Source organism: Puma concolor, chromosome A1 (genome assembly GCF_028749965.1).
Source record: "Puma concolor isolate L17-30 chromosome A1, mPumCon1.1.hap2, whole genome shotgun sequence".
Lineage (NCBI taxonomy): Eukaryota > Metazoa > Chordata > Mammalia > Carnivora > Felidae > Puma > Puma concolor.
In genome coordinates, this window is record NC_141667.1 from 124,137,409 (window position 1) to 124,154,365 (window position 16,957).

At 44.9% G+C, this 16,957-nt stretch overlaps 2 protein-coding genes and 1 long non-coding RNA gene across 3 annotated transcripts; 2 read left to right on the top strand and 1 right to left on the bottom strand.

Moving 5' to 3' along the window:
- Positions 1-54: 54 nt before the first annotated feature.
- LOC147584423 (uncharacterized) lies at positions 55-12,559 on the top strand. The gene is made up of 2 exons (XR_015249552.1): positions 55-817; positions 6,490-12,559. It is a non-coding gene; the product is annotated as an uncharacterized LOC147584423 (long non-coding RNA).
- On the bottom strand, positions 3,494-14,583 carry IK (IK cytokine). The gene is made up of 20 exons (XM_086702387.1): positions 14,428-14,583; positions 13,812-13,878; positions 11,650-11,742; positions 11,242-11,301; positions 10,247-10,414; positions 9,962-10,076; positions 9,498-9,568; positions 9,253-9,299; positions 8,269-8,432; positions 7,636-7,744; positions 7,290-7,329; positions 6,911-7,130; positions 6,735-6,753; positions 5,942-6,020; positions 5,408-5,488; positions 5,096-5,153; positions 4,252-4,340; positions 3,981-4,089; positions 3,780-3,814; positions 3,494-3,692 (listed from the first exon to the last, which is right to left on the bottom strand). The coding sequence occupies exons 1-20, from the start codon at positions 14,441-14,443 to the stop codon at positions 3,665-3,667; spliced, it is 1,668 nt and encodes a 555-aa protein (XP_086558513.1). The 5' UTR covers positions 14,444-14,583; the 3' UTR covers positions 3,494-3,664.
- A 118-nt stretch (positions 14,584-14,701) lies between these two features.
- Positions 14,702-16,938, top strand: NDUFA2 (NADH:ubiquinone oxidoreductase subunit A2). Its single transcript, XM_025924307.2, has 3 exons — positions 14,702-14,859; positions 14,988-15,094; positions 16,728-16,938. The coding sequence occupies exons 1-3, from the start codon at positions 14,759-14,761 to the stop codon at positions 16,817-16,819; spliced, it is 300 nt and encodes a 99-aa protein (XP_025780092.1). The 5' UTR covers positions 14,702-14,758; the 3' UTR covers positions 16,820-16,938.
- Positions 16,939-16,957: the final 19 nt, after the last annotated feature.

Here is a 16,957-nt window from a genome sequence, read left to right on the forward strand (position 1 = left end):
GACCGCTCAAGAGTGCACCGGTAATCCCAAAACCCTTTCACACGCCTGGAGGAGTGGCCCAGATTCCGCTTCCGCCTTTGGGGCGGGGCCGGAAGTGGCGCTAAGACGCGTAAAGTCCCGGCAGGCTGCAGGTATCGTGGGTGTAGTGCATCCCAGGGACCTGGTCCTCAAGTTGTAGTTCTCCGTGTTGCCGTGGCCCTTTTTTTTGGTCAGGTAGACGGCACAACCGTCATTGCTCTCCTTGGTCAAATCACCTAAAGTTGGGAACTGCCTTTAAGTCCTTTCCCCCTCATCCTGATCGATGCTGACAGGTAGGGTACTCCCTCCCGCAACTATAAAGGATGATTTGCCGCCCTCGAGATAGCAGAAGGGGACGCCAGCAGTTCGTGGCTTCGTGAAGCCCATGGACGGCCTCCAGGTTAGTCCGGCAGCAGCGAAAGCCCCACACCGCCAGAATTTGATACGCGGGGTCTTGGACAGCAAGCACCTCAAGCGCACGCTTAAGCTGCTGTGTTCCGTGCTCCACATCTTCCGGGCCAAAGGAACAGCGTCCTGCCGGTTCCTACAGTTTGGCTGCATACTCTCAGTGGGCCAGACCAACAGTGCTCAGAGCTGCCAAGGAGTTGCTGAAGAGGAAAATGGGCACAACAGTTGACGTTCTGAACATTCTGGTTACCAAAGGCTCCATAAAGATGGGAGCACTCTCTGGTGGGGAACATAAAGAGCACAGCTTCTGTGGTTGAAGAGAAGTTTCTCACATAACTGTAATGCTAAGCCTTCTAAGACATATGCTGATGCCCAAAGCCCTTAATAAGAGGTGAGTGAGGTGAGGGACCTCAGAGAAGCTCTATGTCCTGTGTGAATGGAAAAGTTGCCATGTGGTGTTGGGGGTCCTTGTCACTCACCATGTGGACAACCAGAGGACCTCGGTCATGTCCACAAGTCTTGGTGATATTTGCAGAAACTGATTTTAATTTTTTTTATATTTTTTAAAATGTTTATTTCGAGAAAGAGTGTGAGCAGGGGGGAAGGGCAGAGAGAGAGCAACACAGAACTCAAAGCAGGCTCCAGGCTCCCAGCTGTCAGCACAGAGCCCGATGGGGGGCACAAACCCCGTGAGATCATGACCCACAGATCAGGAGATCATGACCTGAGCCAAAGACCCACCCTTAACCGACTGAGCCACCCAGGCACCCCCAAAAAATTTTTCTAAAGTAAGCTCTACAGCCAGCATGGGGCTTGAACTCACACCTTTAGTTCAAGAGTCACATGTTCTACTGACCAAGTCAGCCAGCCAGGCTCCTCTGCAGAAACTGATTTTTATTATTTAACATAACCTCAAGATGTTATGGTCTTCATAATATAACCAAATATAAACCTTAGAACTGGATCATTTGGCCCTTTCTCTTATTTCCTCCCAGTTCAAAATGCTTGCATTTCTTAATAGCCAGCATTTTCTTTCTTTTTTTTTTTTTTTAAAGATCACTTTGATTTTTTTTTTTAATTTTTTCTTTTTTAACATTTATTTATTTTTGAGACAGAGAGAGGCAGAGCATGAACAGGGGAGGGGCAGAGAGAGAGGGAGACAGAGAATCTGAAACAGGCTCCAGGCTCCGAGCTGTCAGCACAGAGCCCGACGCAGGGCTCGAACTCACGGTCCATGAGATCATGACCTGAGCCGAAGTCGAACCCCAACCGACCGAGCCACCCAGGCGCCCCAATAGCCAGCATTTTCTTAGATCTGCTATTGGGCTCAATACATTCAACCCTCGGCACAATCGTCTTTGTAATCTTATGCTTTTGCTAGAAAATCAGTTTAGTGTGCCCACCATAACCACTCTGCTTCCTGTTACAACGCTGCTTTCCCTGGGCTTAACAGAGAATCTGCCTTTCTTGTACTGTGTACACTCTGTGGGGTTGGTGCTTGCCATACTTCTTGCAGAAAGTCTGGCGGGTTTTAGGAACATTGACTCTGATTGCAAGAGCTCTGCTGCCATGGAAAGAGCCAGAAACTATTTTCTTTTTAACGTTTTTTATTTTTGAGAGAATGCAAATGAGGGACGCGCAGGCTCCATGGTGACAGCAATGATCCTGTCGTGGTGCTCAAACTCACGAACTGTGAGATCATGACCTGAGCTGAAGTCAGATGCTCGACCGACTGAGCCACCCAGGCACCCCCAGAAATGAATTTTAAACTGAGTCAACTCCCAGGTCTTTTTTTTTAAATTAAGCTCTATGCCCAACATGGCACTTGAACTCATGACCCTGACATCAAGAGTCGCATGCTCTATGGACTGAGCCAGCTACACACCCCCAAACGCCAGGTGTTAAATTTAATGACCCTCTAGATACCTTTATCTGAGCCAGGTTTCTGTGACCCTTAACTGAGACCACTGCTTCAACCATGAGACCAGGATGTCCTTTACTGTCTGATATTAGGCATTCTAGGTGCTGTTGCAGACAAGGCCCAATTTCATCCTTCTAGGTGCCATGCACAAAGCTGGCTTCCTCAAATGATCTTGCCCTATCAAGCTAAAAGTGACCAAAAGCAAGGCAAAAAGGTTAAGGTGGCCTTCTAGCTTTCTTGGACAGGTCTTGGGCTCAGGGTAAGAAGTGGCAGCTAGGCATCCAGTCAGAAAATAAATGATGACCCTATGAGCACCAGACCAAAGTGCTAGCAATGAGCAGAGAGGGGGAAAAGGTTGGGGATGGAATGATTCAGAGGCCAGGGACCCACTTGGGGCATTGACAAACATTTCAGGGTGTTGAAGGGCACCAAACCCTGCTGGCCTAGCATAGGGACCCCCCCCCCCAAGGCACTTACTAGGATTATCCCTTCAGCCAGAGAATCAGCAATTTGTGTTTAGAATTACTAAAAGCACGGGGGGGGGGGTTAAATTCATTTTTATTCCCATGATTGTCCTCAGGTACCTTCACCTAGAGCTTAGTCCTGCACAACCTTGAAATCAGACTGGTAGCCCATTGGGTGGACCCTAATTCCCAGGGAATCTCTGTCCTAAGAATAGGCCACATATGGGCCTGAATGCCTCTGTTATTTAAGACCAATCATCCTTATGTTCCTGTTTACCTCTTGCCCATCAGTGAGGTCATTACATCCTTCTCCACTAGGCATCCCGGCTAGGATCCTTATCCAGCAATCTAGAACCACGGCTTAAAGGTCTGAGCTAACTTTCCACATGTACATTTTACACAATCAGTGGAATTCCTCTTGGTGATTCAGGGGTCCTGAAAGGAGGATGCTGAACCCAGAGAAGACAGCATAGCAGGTTAACAAGGTTTTGGTTTTTTTTTTTAAGTTTATTTATTTTAAGAGAGAGAGGGAGAGCAGGGGGGAAGGGTTTGCAGAAGAGTGAGGGAGAGAGAGAATTCCAAGCAGCCTCCACACTGTCAGAGCGGAGCCCAGACACAGGGCTTGATCCCACAAACCATGAGATCATGACCTGAGCTGAAATCAAGAGTCAGACACTTAACAGACTGCGCCACCCAGGGTGCCCCCAGGTTGACCAGTTTTAATGGAACTAAATGATTATACAACATTTTATATACATTCACAGAAAGACACCTTGCAACTCTTTGGGGAATTATAGAAAGCAAACAGTGGCAAGCACATCCTTGTGAATCTTTTTGCAGTTGGAACCAGAGATTAGTATTTTGGTCTTTTCACTTCAACTCTGCAATGGAAGGAAAAAGGAGTTGGCATAAGATCAGTACTCTAACCAATTATTACAGTGCCCCAGAGGAAAAATGCTACTGCTCACCCATCAGCCTCCATCTTCTTCCTCTTCTCAATGATCTACAAAAAAGAACAGTTAACACACAACAGTTAGGCTGTGAGTCTAAGCTCACCTAAGACACAAGTCTGACCGCTCTCCTTTGCTCTCCAACCCCCTGCCTATTCCTGCATCTGTGGGCCATTGTCTCCCTCAGATGAAGTCCACCTAAGAGGCAGTCTCACTTACTGCACTAATCTTCTTCCACTGGCGATCTAGTTCTGCCTTATCATTGGTTTCCTTGAAGCGCCTGGTCTTCCGCCCTTCAGACATCTTGATACCATACTGGAATGCAGCTCTGAGAACAATAAAGGACATTTGGGAGAAAGAAGGCATCAGAGGTTGCATAGCAGTAGCAAGGTGTTCCCAGATGGCCCTGTGACTAGAGAACCTGTTCTGGTGAAGGCTGGCCCATCATCATCCCTCTCCTCAATCTTTGGCCATATTTAGTACAACTCACTTGGGCAAAGCCTCCTTGTTGTTCATATACTCGCTGTATTCCTCCTGGGTATCAAAGTCCCAGCGGCCTAAGGGGCCTTTCTTATTACCCTGTTAGAGACACAGTGAGAACAGGGAAGTTAGAAATGTTAGTGGAAACAGAATTTTAGCCCTTAATAAAGCCAGGTTCTCCCACAATCTTGTTTCATCATTCATAAATCCCACCCTAATAAATGCTTACTATGTACCAGGCATTATTCTGAACACTTATTTAATTTCCTCAAACTCTATTAAAAAACAACCATATTCCTCCGAATTCTCTCGATGAGGAAACTGAAGCATAAGCAGTAAAATAAGTTGTCAAGGTCACAAAACTTGGCAGAGCCAGGGTTCAGCAAGTCTCCAAGATGGAATTACACCATGCTCAACCACTGCAGTAAAAACAAGGAAAAACTAGTTGAAATTTCGCCACCATTAATGGTATTATTTGTTAAGGTATTTTTGTTTTTAAGACAGAGAAGAACATTTCAATCCTGCTAGAATAAAATTCAGTTATTTTTCTCAAGACTGAAGTTCCTTCCTACCCTTTCTCTTTATGCACTAAAGGCTTGCTTACTGCCTAGTACAGAAATCAAAGCCTGGCATTTTGTAGGAAATAAATCTATTTTGGGCATATCTCATTTGCTTCTGGACAGATACGTTAAAGGTTAAGCTTCTCATGACCTCACAATGCTGCTGTTCTTAGTGCTGCAGTGGAGGAAAAGTTAAGGCCCAGAAAACGAGACAGATCTTTTGGGAGGGGGGAGGGGGGATACTGCTTAAGAGTAACTACCCCCAAATCCCCACCCATCCTTCCAACTCCACACCTGGTCCATTTTGCTGTAATCCACCTCCTCATCACTATCCACGGCCATGTCGTCCATTCTGGAGAGAAGCAACAGTTAAAGAGATGGTGCAGACCCATACTCCTATGCTTTATCCAGAAACCCACCCAACTAAGATGCCATATGCCTAGAAATGACAACCACCACCCCCAGACCTCCCACCCAGAGCCTCAAAGAACAGTTCATCCAAATAAGTACCCGTGGGTCCAAGTTAATGAAATTTCCACCTCATCCCCCTCCCCACAACTTATTGTCCAATTATCCCAGCCTCCCTTCTTTAACAGTCTCACATACGTGGCTGGATAACACTCAGCATAACTGTTGGACATGCCAAAGAAGTCTCCCAGCTGCTTCTTGTCCTCTGGCTTCTTCAGCATACGCCATGTCAAAGAAAATAATTCTACCTATAGCAGAAAAGCTTCAAGAAGGAAGGGCCAAGGCCTAGAAGCCCCAACATGAAAACTTGTGAGGAGAAGGCTGTGAGCTTGCGTGAATCCTCTGAGAAATGGGAAAGGCATGGGGCACCTGGCTGGCTCAGTCAGAAGAGAATGTGACTCTTGATCTCAGGGTCGTTAAGCTCAAGCCCCACACTGGGTGTAGATTACTGAAATAAACTTAAAAAAAAAAATAATACCTTAAAAAAAAAGAACAAATGTGGGGAAAAAAGGGGAAGTCACAACGACTGCAAAATTCTATCAAAATTCACCATAAGAGGTAAGAGGCAGGATGGGAGCCAGGGGTTGTGGGGAAACAGGGAGGTAGGTGGAATTGGAAAGAAACAGGACAACAGTTTTCTAGAATCCAACAACATAGTGAAATAAAGGATATGATTCAGTGCCTTCCCAGCCAGCAGATCCAGCAAACTTTTCATTGATCGATTTGATCAACTCCTTAGCAGATCCAGGTCCTGGGGGGGAAAGGGAACTCTATTCAGAATGTCAAACAAGGAACTTTCAACCTCTTTTCCACACACACTTCTAACCTGTTTTCAAAAAACCATTTTTTAAGTAACAGAAAAAACTCTTTTAGTTAACATAATTTTATTTTTTTTTTAAATTTTTTTTTTTCAACGTTTATTTATTTTTGGGACAGAGAGAGACAGAGCATGAACGGGGGAGGGGCAGAGAGAGAGGGAGACACAGAATTGGAAACAGGGTCCAGGCTCTGAGCCATCAGCCCAGAGCCCGACGCGGGGCTCGAACTCACGACCGCGAGATCGTGACCTGGCTGAAGTCGGACGCTTAACCGACTGCGCCACCCAGGCGCCCCTAGTTAACATAATTTTAATCAAATTTCAACTAATAATGAGCTACTCTGGGTGAAATGGGGTTGTGTACAAAGAATACAGCCGGTGAGACCTGCCTCACGTCTTTCAGAACCGCAAAGCTGGAGGAATTGTATCTAACAGAGCAAATATGCCTGCCATTGCCCAGGAAGAGGGAGGCAACTCCAGACTCCTCTTCTTTCTTTTCCATGAAGCAAGATGTGGATCTTAATGAGAACCCAGACCAGAAGTCCCACAATCCCAACCGTTGCCAGCTCTGAACTCTAGGATAGACTCTCAGCCCAGGGCAAAACAAGACCACCAGAGCTAATTCAAGATGTCTCAGATACAACCCACCTTTGTCAACGTCCATGGGCTGGAAAGAAAAGAGAAACTGAAGTGAGTATCACCATGAGGGATTTACACTCATTCCTCCCCACTTGACTAATCCCTGAATCAACTCCCTACCCTACCTGGCTGGGCAGGCACAGAGATGGGCAGTTCTACCACTCGGTACCAGGGTCCTATCTCACCTCATCATCCACTTTCGGCTTCTCAAAGTAGCTGTGCCTCTTCTTCTCTTCCTCTCTCTCTCTGTCCCGCTCCCGCTCCCGATCTCGTTCTCGCTCCCGTTCTCTGTCACGGTCTCTGTCTCTCTCCCGATCACGCTCTCGTTCCCGGTATCTCTCCCGCTCCTTGTCCCGAGGAGTCTTGGTTGTGGATGGCACATAATCCCCAATGTCTTCAAATATACTAGAAAAACAGAGATCCCTAGCTGCCAAAGTCACACCACTTCCACTCTCCCTGGCCATTTCTCCAGATTCTCACACCAAGGCCTCCCCAAAATGCCAAAAACAAGAAACAAAGAGCTCCTTCCTCCCTCACATCAGGTGACAGTGCTACAATACATACTTCATGTCAGCTTCAGGGGGCTTCTTCTCTTCCATCTTCCCTAAAGATATAAACAGAGTAGTGAACAAAATATTCCTGAGTTGATTCCCACTTAGCCTAAACAGCTCTGAATGCCCATCTGTTTAGAAGGTGGGATAATAAAATCTCCCAATACTCTCCCCCATCAAGTCTCAAAGCTGACCACTGCTTTCTGGGTGAGCCAAGTTAATGCTCTAATTGCTCTCATTTTTTGCTGCTCTCCAGGAGCCCCCCAATGTTCTAGACACAGAAGGCTCCAGCAGACCATGGTTCCACCCTCAAATGCCCCTCCAGAGTTAAGGTTTCTCTCCCTAACTCTCCAGGTTACCTTTATCCTTCTTCTTGAGCTTCTTATTGCGGGTACCCTGCCGCAGGTAGGAAAGGATCTGGGTGAGCTTGCTGATTACGATGTCATTTGTAGTCAGTGTTGTCTGGGCCTGAAAACCCCAAGTAGCAAGGATATTATCCCACAGAGCAAGAATCTCTTCACTTCATTCACTTAACAAACTAAAGGACAAATTATAACCAACTAGGTGAAAACAGAGAAAGGTGTTACAGGAGATTCCAGGCAAACAGAATAGCATATACAAAGAGATCTGTGTCAAAAGTGAATCTAGCACGTTCAAGAGAGCTGGGATTCCCTGGAGAACAACAACAGGGAATCATGGTGAAAAGTGGCTCAGAAGGCCAAAAGGTGCAAGGGCAATTTCTCGATGAGAAATCACTGAAAGCTTCTCAATAGTGGTGAGGCAAAAATGTACATGTCGAAAAAGATCACACCAGCCATTTGTAAAAATCACTCCAGTGAATCTAAATTGAAATTTAGATTCAAGTGAATCTGTGGAAAGTGAAAAGTGGACAGGACTCAGTGATGGGTTAAATGTGGTGGATGAGACCCAGGGCAGAATCAAGGCTGGTTCCCAGGTTTAAGGCTCAAGTAAGAGGCTCTCAAGTCACTTACCTCCATAGTGGGGCAATCTGCTTTGCTGCGGATAAGCGTGGTAGGGATATCTGTGTCTGCATACTCGTCATCCAGGTCTACCACATAGGCCATGCGGCCTGGCAGGAACAGCTCATTGCGTTCATATGCCTTGCTCCTAAACAGTGTGCGGTAAACATTGCGGCCTACAAAAACAGGACGAGCAGCAAGCATAGCCATTGAGAACCTTCTACAATTAACAGCTGCCATTTATCAAGTGCTTAACTCTGTGCCAGCCCCCACTCAAACTTCACAATAGCCCTATAAGATGTGCCTTACTATCTCCTTTTAACTGATAAAGATACAAAAGTTGAGAGTGAAATGATTTACCTAGAATCATACAGCTACCAAGCAACAGAATAAAGAAGGGGACCCAGGCAGTCTATCTCCAAAGCCTGAGCTCCTATCCAGTCTTTTACAAAGTCTTCTCAAGAGCACTATGTGCCTCACATTGTATTAGGCCCTGTGAGGAAGAAAGATGCTTAACATGATAGGTATGGTGCATAAACTACTTTTCTTTGCCCCAATAATCCCATGAGGTGAATTAGCCCCATTTTTGCAGACAAACAGGTAATGTGAAGTGAAGTCAGGTGCCTAATATCACATGCCTAGTGCAGTTTCATTACCAGGATTCAAACCCAGGTCTCAGACTGCAAATTCTGAGCTTTTAATCACCAAACATGCTACCTCCTTTAACACATAAGCTACGAGCTACTTCCCTTAATGCATAAACCACAATCTGAAACAGCTTCCAACGTAACTGAGGAGACATTAATAACTTATACACATGAAATGACTAAGTCCACATCCAATTTCTAGTAGAGCATTTTATAAGAACTAGCTACTCTGGGGGCAAGATAGAGGAAAGCAGGTTGAGGGAAAGGAGAAGCATATCCTGCTCAGAGCATTAAGTCCCTACAATTCACCTAAAATGTACAACCTTTAGCGTAGAAATTCTGTACTCACCCAAACGTGTCTTAAATTCAATTTTGTTCTCAGGATCCTCATCTTTCCTAGAAAGATAAAAATAAGTTTTTTTGCTAAATGTGTTCCTACTTTTTTATCTTTTTTTTTTTTAATATTTATTTTTGAGAGAGAGACAGAGTGAAAGCAGGGGAGGGGCAGAGAAAGAGGGAGACACAGAATCCAAAGTGTTCCTACTTTAAGTCCCACTTTTCTAAACTCTCAAGCTCTCCACAATGTTTACTTACTTGGTTTCCTTCTGGGGCTTTTCCATAAGTTCTTCCTCTTCTTTCTCTTTGCTCGCAATCTCAGCTCGTACCTAGAGTTTAGACATTTATTCGTATTACATACATTTACCTAACACCACTATACACCTTGCTGTACCAGGAACTAAGGACTCAATACTAAATAAGTCAATACAGTGCTTGCCCTAAGGGAGCTTACAGCAGAAGAGACAACAAAATGTGGTAACTATGATAAGTGAAATAGAAGGTACAATGCAAAGGTACAGGAAGTAGGAGGTGAGGAATGGGGCTTAACCATACCTAGGTGATCACTTGAAGGATGAATAGTAATTACTCCTAAACAAGAGCCACCATTAGCCCTTCTACATGGTCTGGACTAACAGAAGTCTCCCTCCTTCACCTGGAAAGGCGTGTACAAGAGCATTCAGCACTCTACAATTACTCTCCACCCACCCACCAAGGCTCACCTTTTGAAGCAGAGCAAAATCCAAGCCTTTCACCAAATGGGTGTGTTCCATGTCACCACCCAAGAATTTGGACTCCTGGATCAACTGTCTTCTTTTCTCTGCAGCTGATTTGTCCCTATATATGGAAAGAGAACCACATTAGAATAGTCTTTTATGTCTTCAAGTCCCTCTTGAAATGGCTCAGCTGAGGCTCCAAAGTGGGTAAAGTGTTAGGTAGAACTCACACTGTGATAGCAGGACTCTGGAATGCTTAGGGAATCACACCCTGGCTGCCATGGTACTCACGCCTCAGCAGTGGGGCCCACAGCCCTGTAGTTAGCTGTGGTACTGATTAGCTCAGTTTCCTCATAATCTTTGTTTACACCATCTCGCCGTTCCTTGGCACGGTCCCGGTACTTCTCTGCTAGTTCTCTCTCTCTCTCAATTTCTTGTTGACGAAGCTTGGCATAATAACTGTGACAAGAGAAAAGCAATGCGTAAAGCTCACCAGCTGTTATCCCAAGGTCAGCAGAATTGTTCCTGCCTGTTTCCTCCAACTCTCTGGTGAAAACTCATATATGTCCTGATAGAACTGCTGGCCACCTCTTGATAGTTCTCAAAATCAGAACTACAGCATCTTCCAGATCACAGTGTCTCAATGCCACCTCAGGACATTCTGTCAATTCAGAATTCTTCAATGCCACCCTACTCTGTAGAGATTTTTCCATAGGGCAACCAGGAAGTTATCTAAATTTTTATCACCTTCCAAATTTCAACTGAAAGTCAGTCATTCCTTGCTGGTCCTCCCCCGAAAGAAAGGAACAGCAAAATACCAGGTCCAGAAATTTTAGTATCATAGAAATGAATAATGATGATAATGATGATGATGGTGATAACAGTAGACAAGTATTACTGGGTGGTTATCATATGCCAGGCACTAGTGCTAAGTGCTTATATGCACTTATATCAGCTGCACTTATATCGCAGCTGATCCTCATGACAACCTGATAAAAAGTTGTGAAATCACTCTCTGTTCTACCCATGAGAATACTATTAGAAAGGTTAGGCAATATGCCCATGGCTATCCAGCTAAAAACTGGTAAAGATGAGATTAAAATACTGCAGGCTGACTCCAGAGTCCTAAATTGCCACTCTACCTATCCCTCCTCTCCAGTGAAGCACAGAACCTCAAAATAATAAAGGAAAATGTTAATCTTTATGCTCCTACTACTACCTCCTACTCCTTTCCCCCAAATACTATCCAACACTTAAAGCCCAACACTCCTCCATCCTTCCTTCACCTTTTCTTTTTTCTCCTTCGTGCAGCGGGGTCTTCGTCCTCATTGTACTCCCTTGGCATCCTAGAAAACAAAGAAATTCAATGATAGCGTTAGAAAACATCACAACCACCTGAAGCACTATTAAAATCATATATTCCCCAATATCTACCCCAGTATCTGAGTGCATAGGGCTGGAATGGACCTCTGTCCATTTAAGCACCAGCAGCAACTCTAGTAGTACAAGTGGTATGTGGAACATTCTGAGTTCCTAAAGCACCCCAGTCTCCACTGGAGCTTCAATCTCCAGCAGGAGACAATCAGAATCATAGTCTTCAAAAATAACTAGGCTTCCAGTTCCTAAGACATCTAATTTGGTAGATTTTCCATAGGAAGGAAATAAGAGACAGGTTGGAAGACCCCAGAACTTACTCATGGTGACGTGATTTAGAGGGTGGTGCAGATGTGGGTGCAGCCCTCGGGGTCATGAGAAGTTTCCTGAAGTCTTCATTGGTGAGTTTTGACCTAGAAGGCAAAGATTTTAAAAATGAGTACCTAGTAAAAACTGGAAAAGGAGTATGTAAAAAAAGGTTAATTTTACTGGAAACCATGAAAATACAAACTAAGACAAAAACATGCCACTTTTAATGCATCACAGTGTTAACAATTAAAAAGTCTGATAAATCAGGTATGAGTGAGAATGTGGGAAGTAAACATTCTGCTGAAGGGAACATATATAAGTCAGTACAGCCAATATGAGGACAAGTTGGCAGTATCAAAATTTACATGTGTATCTCCTATGACCTAGCAACTCCATTTACCTATATTTAGCTTTGCTAATTACTGACATAGGTATATTAGAAGGCCTGTAAAAAAGGTTCAGTTTCGGATATGAAGATAATAAAAACTTGGAAACAACCTAAATGTATATTAACTAGAGACTAATTAAATCATGTTTCTCAAATGTGGGGTAGATAGCAACAATGGTATAAGAGATAATTTTAATTGGTACAATGACAAAGACTTACTCCTTGGCCAAACTTCAGTCGGGCTCTTTCTGGGCTTGCTGTGCCCAGTTTTAGCAAAGAATCCTGCTAAGTGTTCCCAAGGAAGACACTGTTCAAGACTATTGTCATAGTAAGGGCAGTTGGGTGGCTCAGTCGGTTAAGTGACCAGCTTCAGCTCAGGTCATGATCTTGCAGTTCATGGGTTCGAACCCTGCATCAGGCTCTGCGTTGACAGCATGGAACCTGCCTCTCTCTCCCCTTCTCTCTGCCCAACGCCTGCTCTCAGGCATGCACTCTCTCTCTGATAAATAAATTAAAAAACTTAAAAAAAAAAAGACTACTGTCATAGGAATAAAGACTACTGCATTAAGGGAGAGGAACTGACACTCAACTCTGAATATACACTGGGACAACTGGAGACGTATAAAAAATTACTGGGGTGCCTGGGTGGCTCAGTCGGTTAAGCGTCCGACTTCGGCTCAGGTCATGATCTCACGGTCTGTGAGTTCAAGCCTCGTGTCGGGCTCTGTGCTGACAGCTCAGAGCCTGGAGCCCGTTTCAGATTCTGTGTCTCTCTCTCTCTCTGCCCCTCCCCTGTTCATGCTCTGTCTCTCTCTGTCTCAAAAATAAATAAACATAAAAAAAAATTACTAAAAGGAACTTTTAAGCATCAAGGGTAGAAAAAGGACCCTGACTGGACCTACTTCATTACTTAAGGGGATTCTCCATAAACTGGCTTAACAGCATTCTTTGATAAACAGGAGCCCAACAGTCCTAGTCAAAAACAGACCCCAGAGAAGCCTGATGAAAATCTGGTCAAGAAGGGAGTCCTTGTTACTGCCATGAAAATAATCTCCAAACGGTGCCTGGGTGGCTCAGTTGGTTAAGCTTCTGACTTTGGCTCAGGTCATGATCTTATGGTTCGTGAGTTCAAGCCCCACATCAGCTTTGTGCTGACAGTGCAGAGACTGCTTGGGATTCTCTCCCTCTCTCTCTGCCCCTCCCCTACTGGTGTTCTCTCTCCCTCTCCCTCCCTCTCTCCCTCCCTCCCTTCCTCTCTCTCTCTCTCTCTCTGAATAAACTTAAAAAAATATATAATAATCTCCAAGATATGGAGTGGGGAAAACCAAGTGGCAAAATGATATATATAAACAACACCGTACCATTTAATTTTAAGACTTCAAATTATAGAGTAATAATATATTTTCCTCAGACATGCAAGTATGTATATAAATGTAAAAAAAAAAAGGAAAAAAAGACAAGTAAAAAAGGAACAGTGGTTACCTCTAAGAAAGGGACTGGGGATGTTATTTACCCTTATTTCTACTTTAATTTTCTACAAGAATCAACTTCTGTATCATATGTAATTAAACATTAACTTTAAAAACTAGCACCCTCCCGGCCAGAATTTCCTCTCTAATACTTTGATGCAATTGACCTGATCCAGCTAAAGTTCACAGAGATAAAGAAGCAAGTGGCACAATTTTTTGGACCATCCTTGCTGCAACTTAGAATTCTTTTCACTGTCACCACACCACTCTACTTGCCCCCTAGTTCATTCCCATAGTCCCATACTGAAACACTCACTGGTGGAAGGAGTGAGGATCGTCCACATCGTGGCCATCTGGAGCCAAAGGGTTGGAGAAAGGCTCACCTAAGAAAAATAATAGGCACTAAATCTCTTTCGTGTCAGGCCCTGTGCAAAAGTTGGAATGTATCAGCGAACAATACGGATGTTTTCACGTCAAACTGCTCACAATATAGTGAGGAAGAACGGTAAGAACAAAGACAGTGACAAAAGATCATAATTATGTGCCGAAGTGAGAAAATGCAAGGAGCTGTTGGTGCAGAGGAGAGGGCCCCTAAACCAGCGCTGGAGGATCAGCAAAGACTTCCTGAAGATGACATCTAAGATACTGCGTGAAAGATAAATTGGCGCAATTCAAGATTAAGTGCTGGGGATAGGGGATAGTTCACAGATAAACCATCCGTTGTCACTTGGGGCAAGGACAAGGCTTAGAGACAACAGTCCGGAGATTCCCGTTTTCACTCGGGACCCAACGGCTTCGCCAGATTCCAGCGTCACACCCCGCCCTCTCTCCACCCCCCAGATTCCACACAGGGCTTAAGAACTGAGGCGAAAACAACACGCCAAGTGTCCCAAGCCCTGAAGGTAATAAAGAACAGATGACCCGAGCCTTACTGTCTCGCTCTGGCATTTCGACTGCGGTGTTTCAACGCCACCAATGACTAAAGCTCCAGCGACAACACAGCAGCGACAAGCTTTTTCCCACAATGCACCTCAGGAACAGCCCACAGTGCTTTGCGCTCCGCAACCTTTCCGCCACCGCCAGCTAGCCCAGAAATTGGACAAAAACCGGAACGTTTCCTTGGCAATGTTTTTAAGGCATTGGCTAAACTTTAGCCTGCCCCCCTGCGTCATCTAAATATCGCGGGAACTGGAGGGTCCGCGATTGGTCGGATTAGAGAACATGACCGGAAGTCCTGGGGCGGGGAGTTAAGCGCTAGCGGAGATGGCGGCGGCTGTAGCCAGTCGCGGAATTCGGGCAAAACTGGGCCTGCGTGAAATTCGCGTCCACTTGTGCCAGCGCTCGCCTGGCAGTCAGGGCGTCAGGTGAGGCGCAAGGTAGTGGGGCCGGTAAGCTTCGGGGTTCCCAGGTCATGACCTCTGTCTCCCGGGTGTCTGGGGAGGCCGGCGCGTAGATAGCACGCACAGCTCTCTCTCGCCCCCCCCCCCCCCAGGGAATTTATCGAGAAACACTATGTGGAGCTGAAGAAGGCGAACCCTGACCTGCCAATCCTAATCCGCGAGTGTTCCGATGTGCAGCCCAAGCTCTGGGCCCGTTACGGTGAGCGGGGGAAGCGGGCGGTCTAGGAGCTCGGTAGAGCAATGGTTTGAAGAGACAGAGTCATCCAGGGGTCAAGCAGAAATCTGTAGGGAGACTGGAACTCGGACTTCGTCCTTGCTTTTGCGGTTGTTTCAGATAAATTCACATTTGCACGGTTACAGGAAGTTTCCTGTCTCTAGTAGCATAGGTGTGGAGACGGGCCCGGTACTGCGTAAATTCCAAGAGCTGTTTTCGTAATTCAGAACGGGGTTCAGATGGGGAAGAAGAGATGCTAGTCAATTACCATCGATGTGGGTCCTTACACATTAGGTGCGGGCAGTGCTACGCTTGGTAGTGTGAGAATCTCAGTAACAAAAACTTAAGATGATTCTGTTGAGTAATTAATGCTAAGGTGTGTTGAGTGCTTTCTTGCCTAAATCTCATTTAATCTTCATTAATCATGTGAGGGGGTGTTTGGTTTTTTTCTCATTGTAGAGATGAGAAGGATGAATAAAAATTTTGATGCAGCAGGGTCACCTGGCTGGTTCAGTCAAAAGAGCATGTGACTCGATGTGGGGGTTGAGTTCAGGCCCAACATTGGGTGTGGAGCTTACCAAAAAAATTTTTTTATGGAACATAACTAAGGTTATGCAGCTAGGATACAACAGAGTTGAGCCTTTTACACATGTTCCCCCTTTTTAGGATGCACTTCTACCAGATTTTCATGGCTAGGTAGTTGCAATTCAGGTTGTTGTTATTCAGGTCTGAATATGTGTATCCCCTCCTCAATAAGGAATTCCCTGGCAAGTTATGTAACAATGCCCTTAGCACCTTTTGCTCATATTCCCAATTTAAGTTTTCCATAATCTGAAAATTAAATTGCTTGACACCTAGCAGGCACACAGTACCTATAAGACTTACTGAATAATGGTATTGTGGTCACAGTTTTTAACTACACCTTTGCCTAGGAATGACAGGAGAAAATAAAATCACACTTAAGGTAGACTGGTTCTAACAGTGGGTAACTGCAGTATGTATTAAAAACTGGGGAGGGAGCGCCTTGGTGGTTCAGTTGGTTAAGCATCTGACTTTGGCTCAGGTCATGATCTCACAGTTGGTGAGTTTGAGCCCCACTTGGGCTCTGTGCTGACAGCTCACAGCCTAGAGCCTGCTTCAGATTCTATGTCTCCCTCTATCTCTGCACCTCTGCTGCTCGCACTATGTCTCTCTCTCCCTCAAAATAAATATTTTTTTTAAATGGGGAGTAAAAAGTCAATAGACTAGAGGAGATGGATACAGATGAGTGTATTATACTAGGACTATGGGAGCCATAGACTTGGCACCTAGCCAAGGCTAGGCCCATGCAAACTGTGCTCAATAGTAAATACCTACCAGGCCCCTAAAAACTGCCCCGAAACACCTTCCTTCCCATTGTGGCCACCCAGAATCAGCCAAAATTCTAGTCAGACCTGTGCTTCCTAGAGGTGTTTGACACCCAATGGATAAATTCTAGGCATCCCAAATACATCTTGGTGATATCTCATTACTTTTCCTATTCTCACAAAACTGTAAGTTAAAGACAAAGACCTTTTATTAATATCTTAGTACCCCCTCAGTGCATATTGGATATTTAATTACTTCTCTGTCTCCTCAGCATTTGGCCAAGAGAAGAATGTCTCTTTGAATAACTTCAGTGCTGATCAAGTAACCAGAGCCATGGAGAATGTGCTAAGTGGCAAAGCCTGAAGGTGAAGCCTCCACTGATTGTTAAGAGCAACAGCCCCAAAGCTTGGACTATGCTGGACTGAGTAAAATGTGGGGAAAATGTGTTCTTCTGTTATTTATAAAGCTTGTGCTGAAAAATACCATCTCTGGATGCCCTTA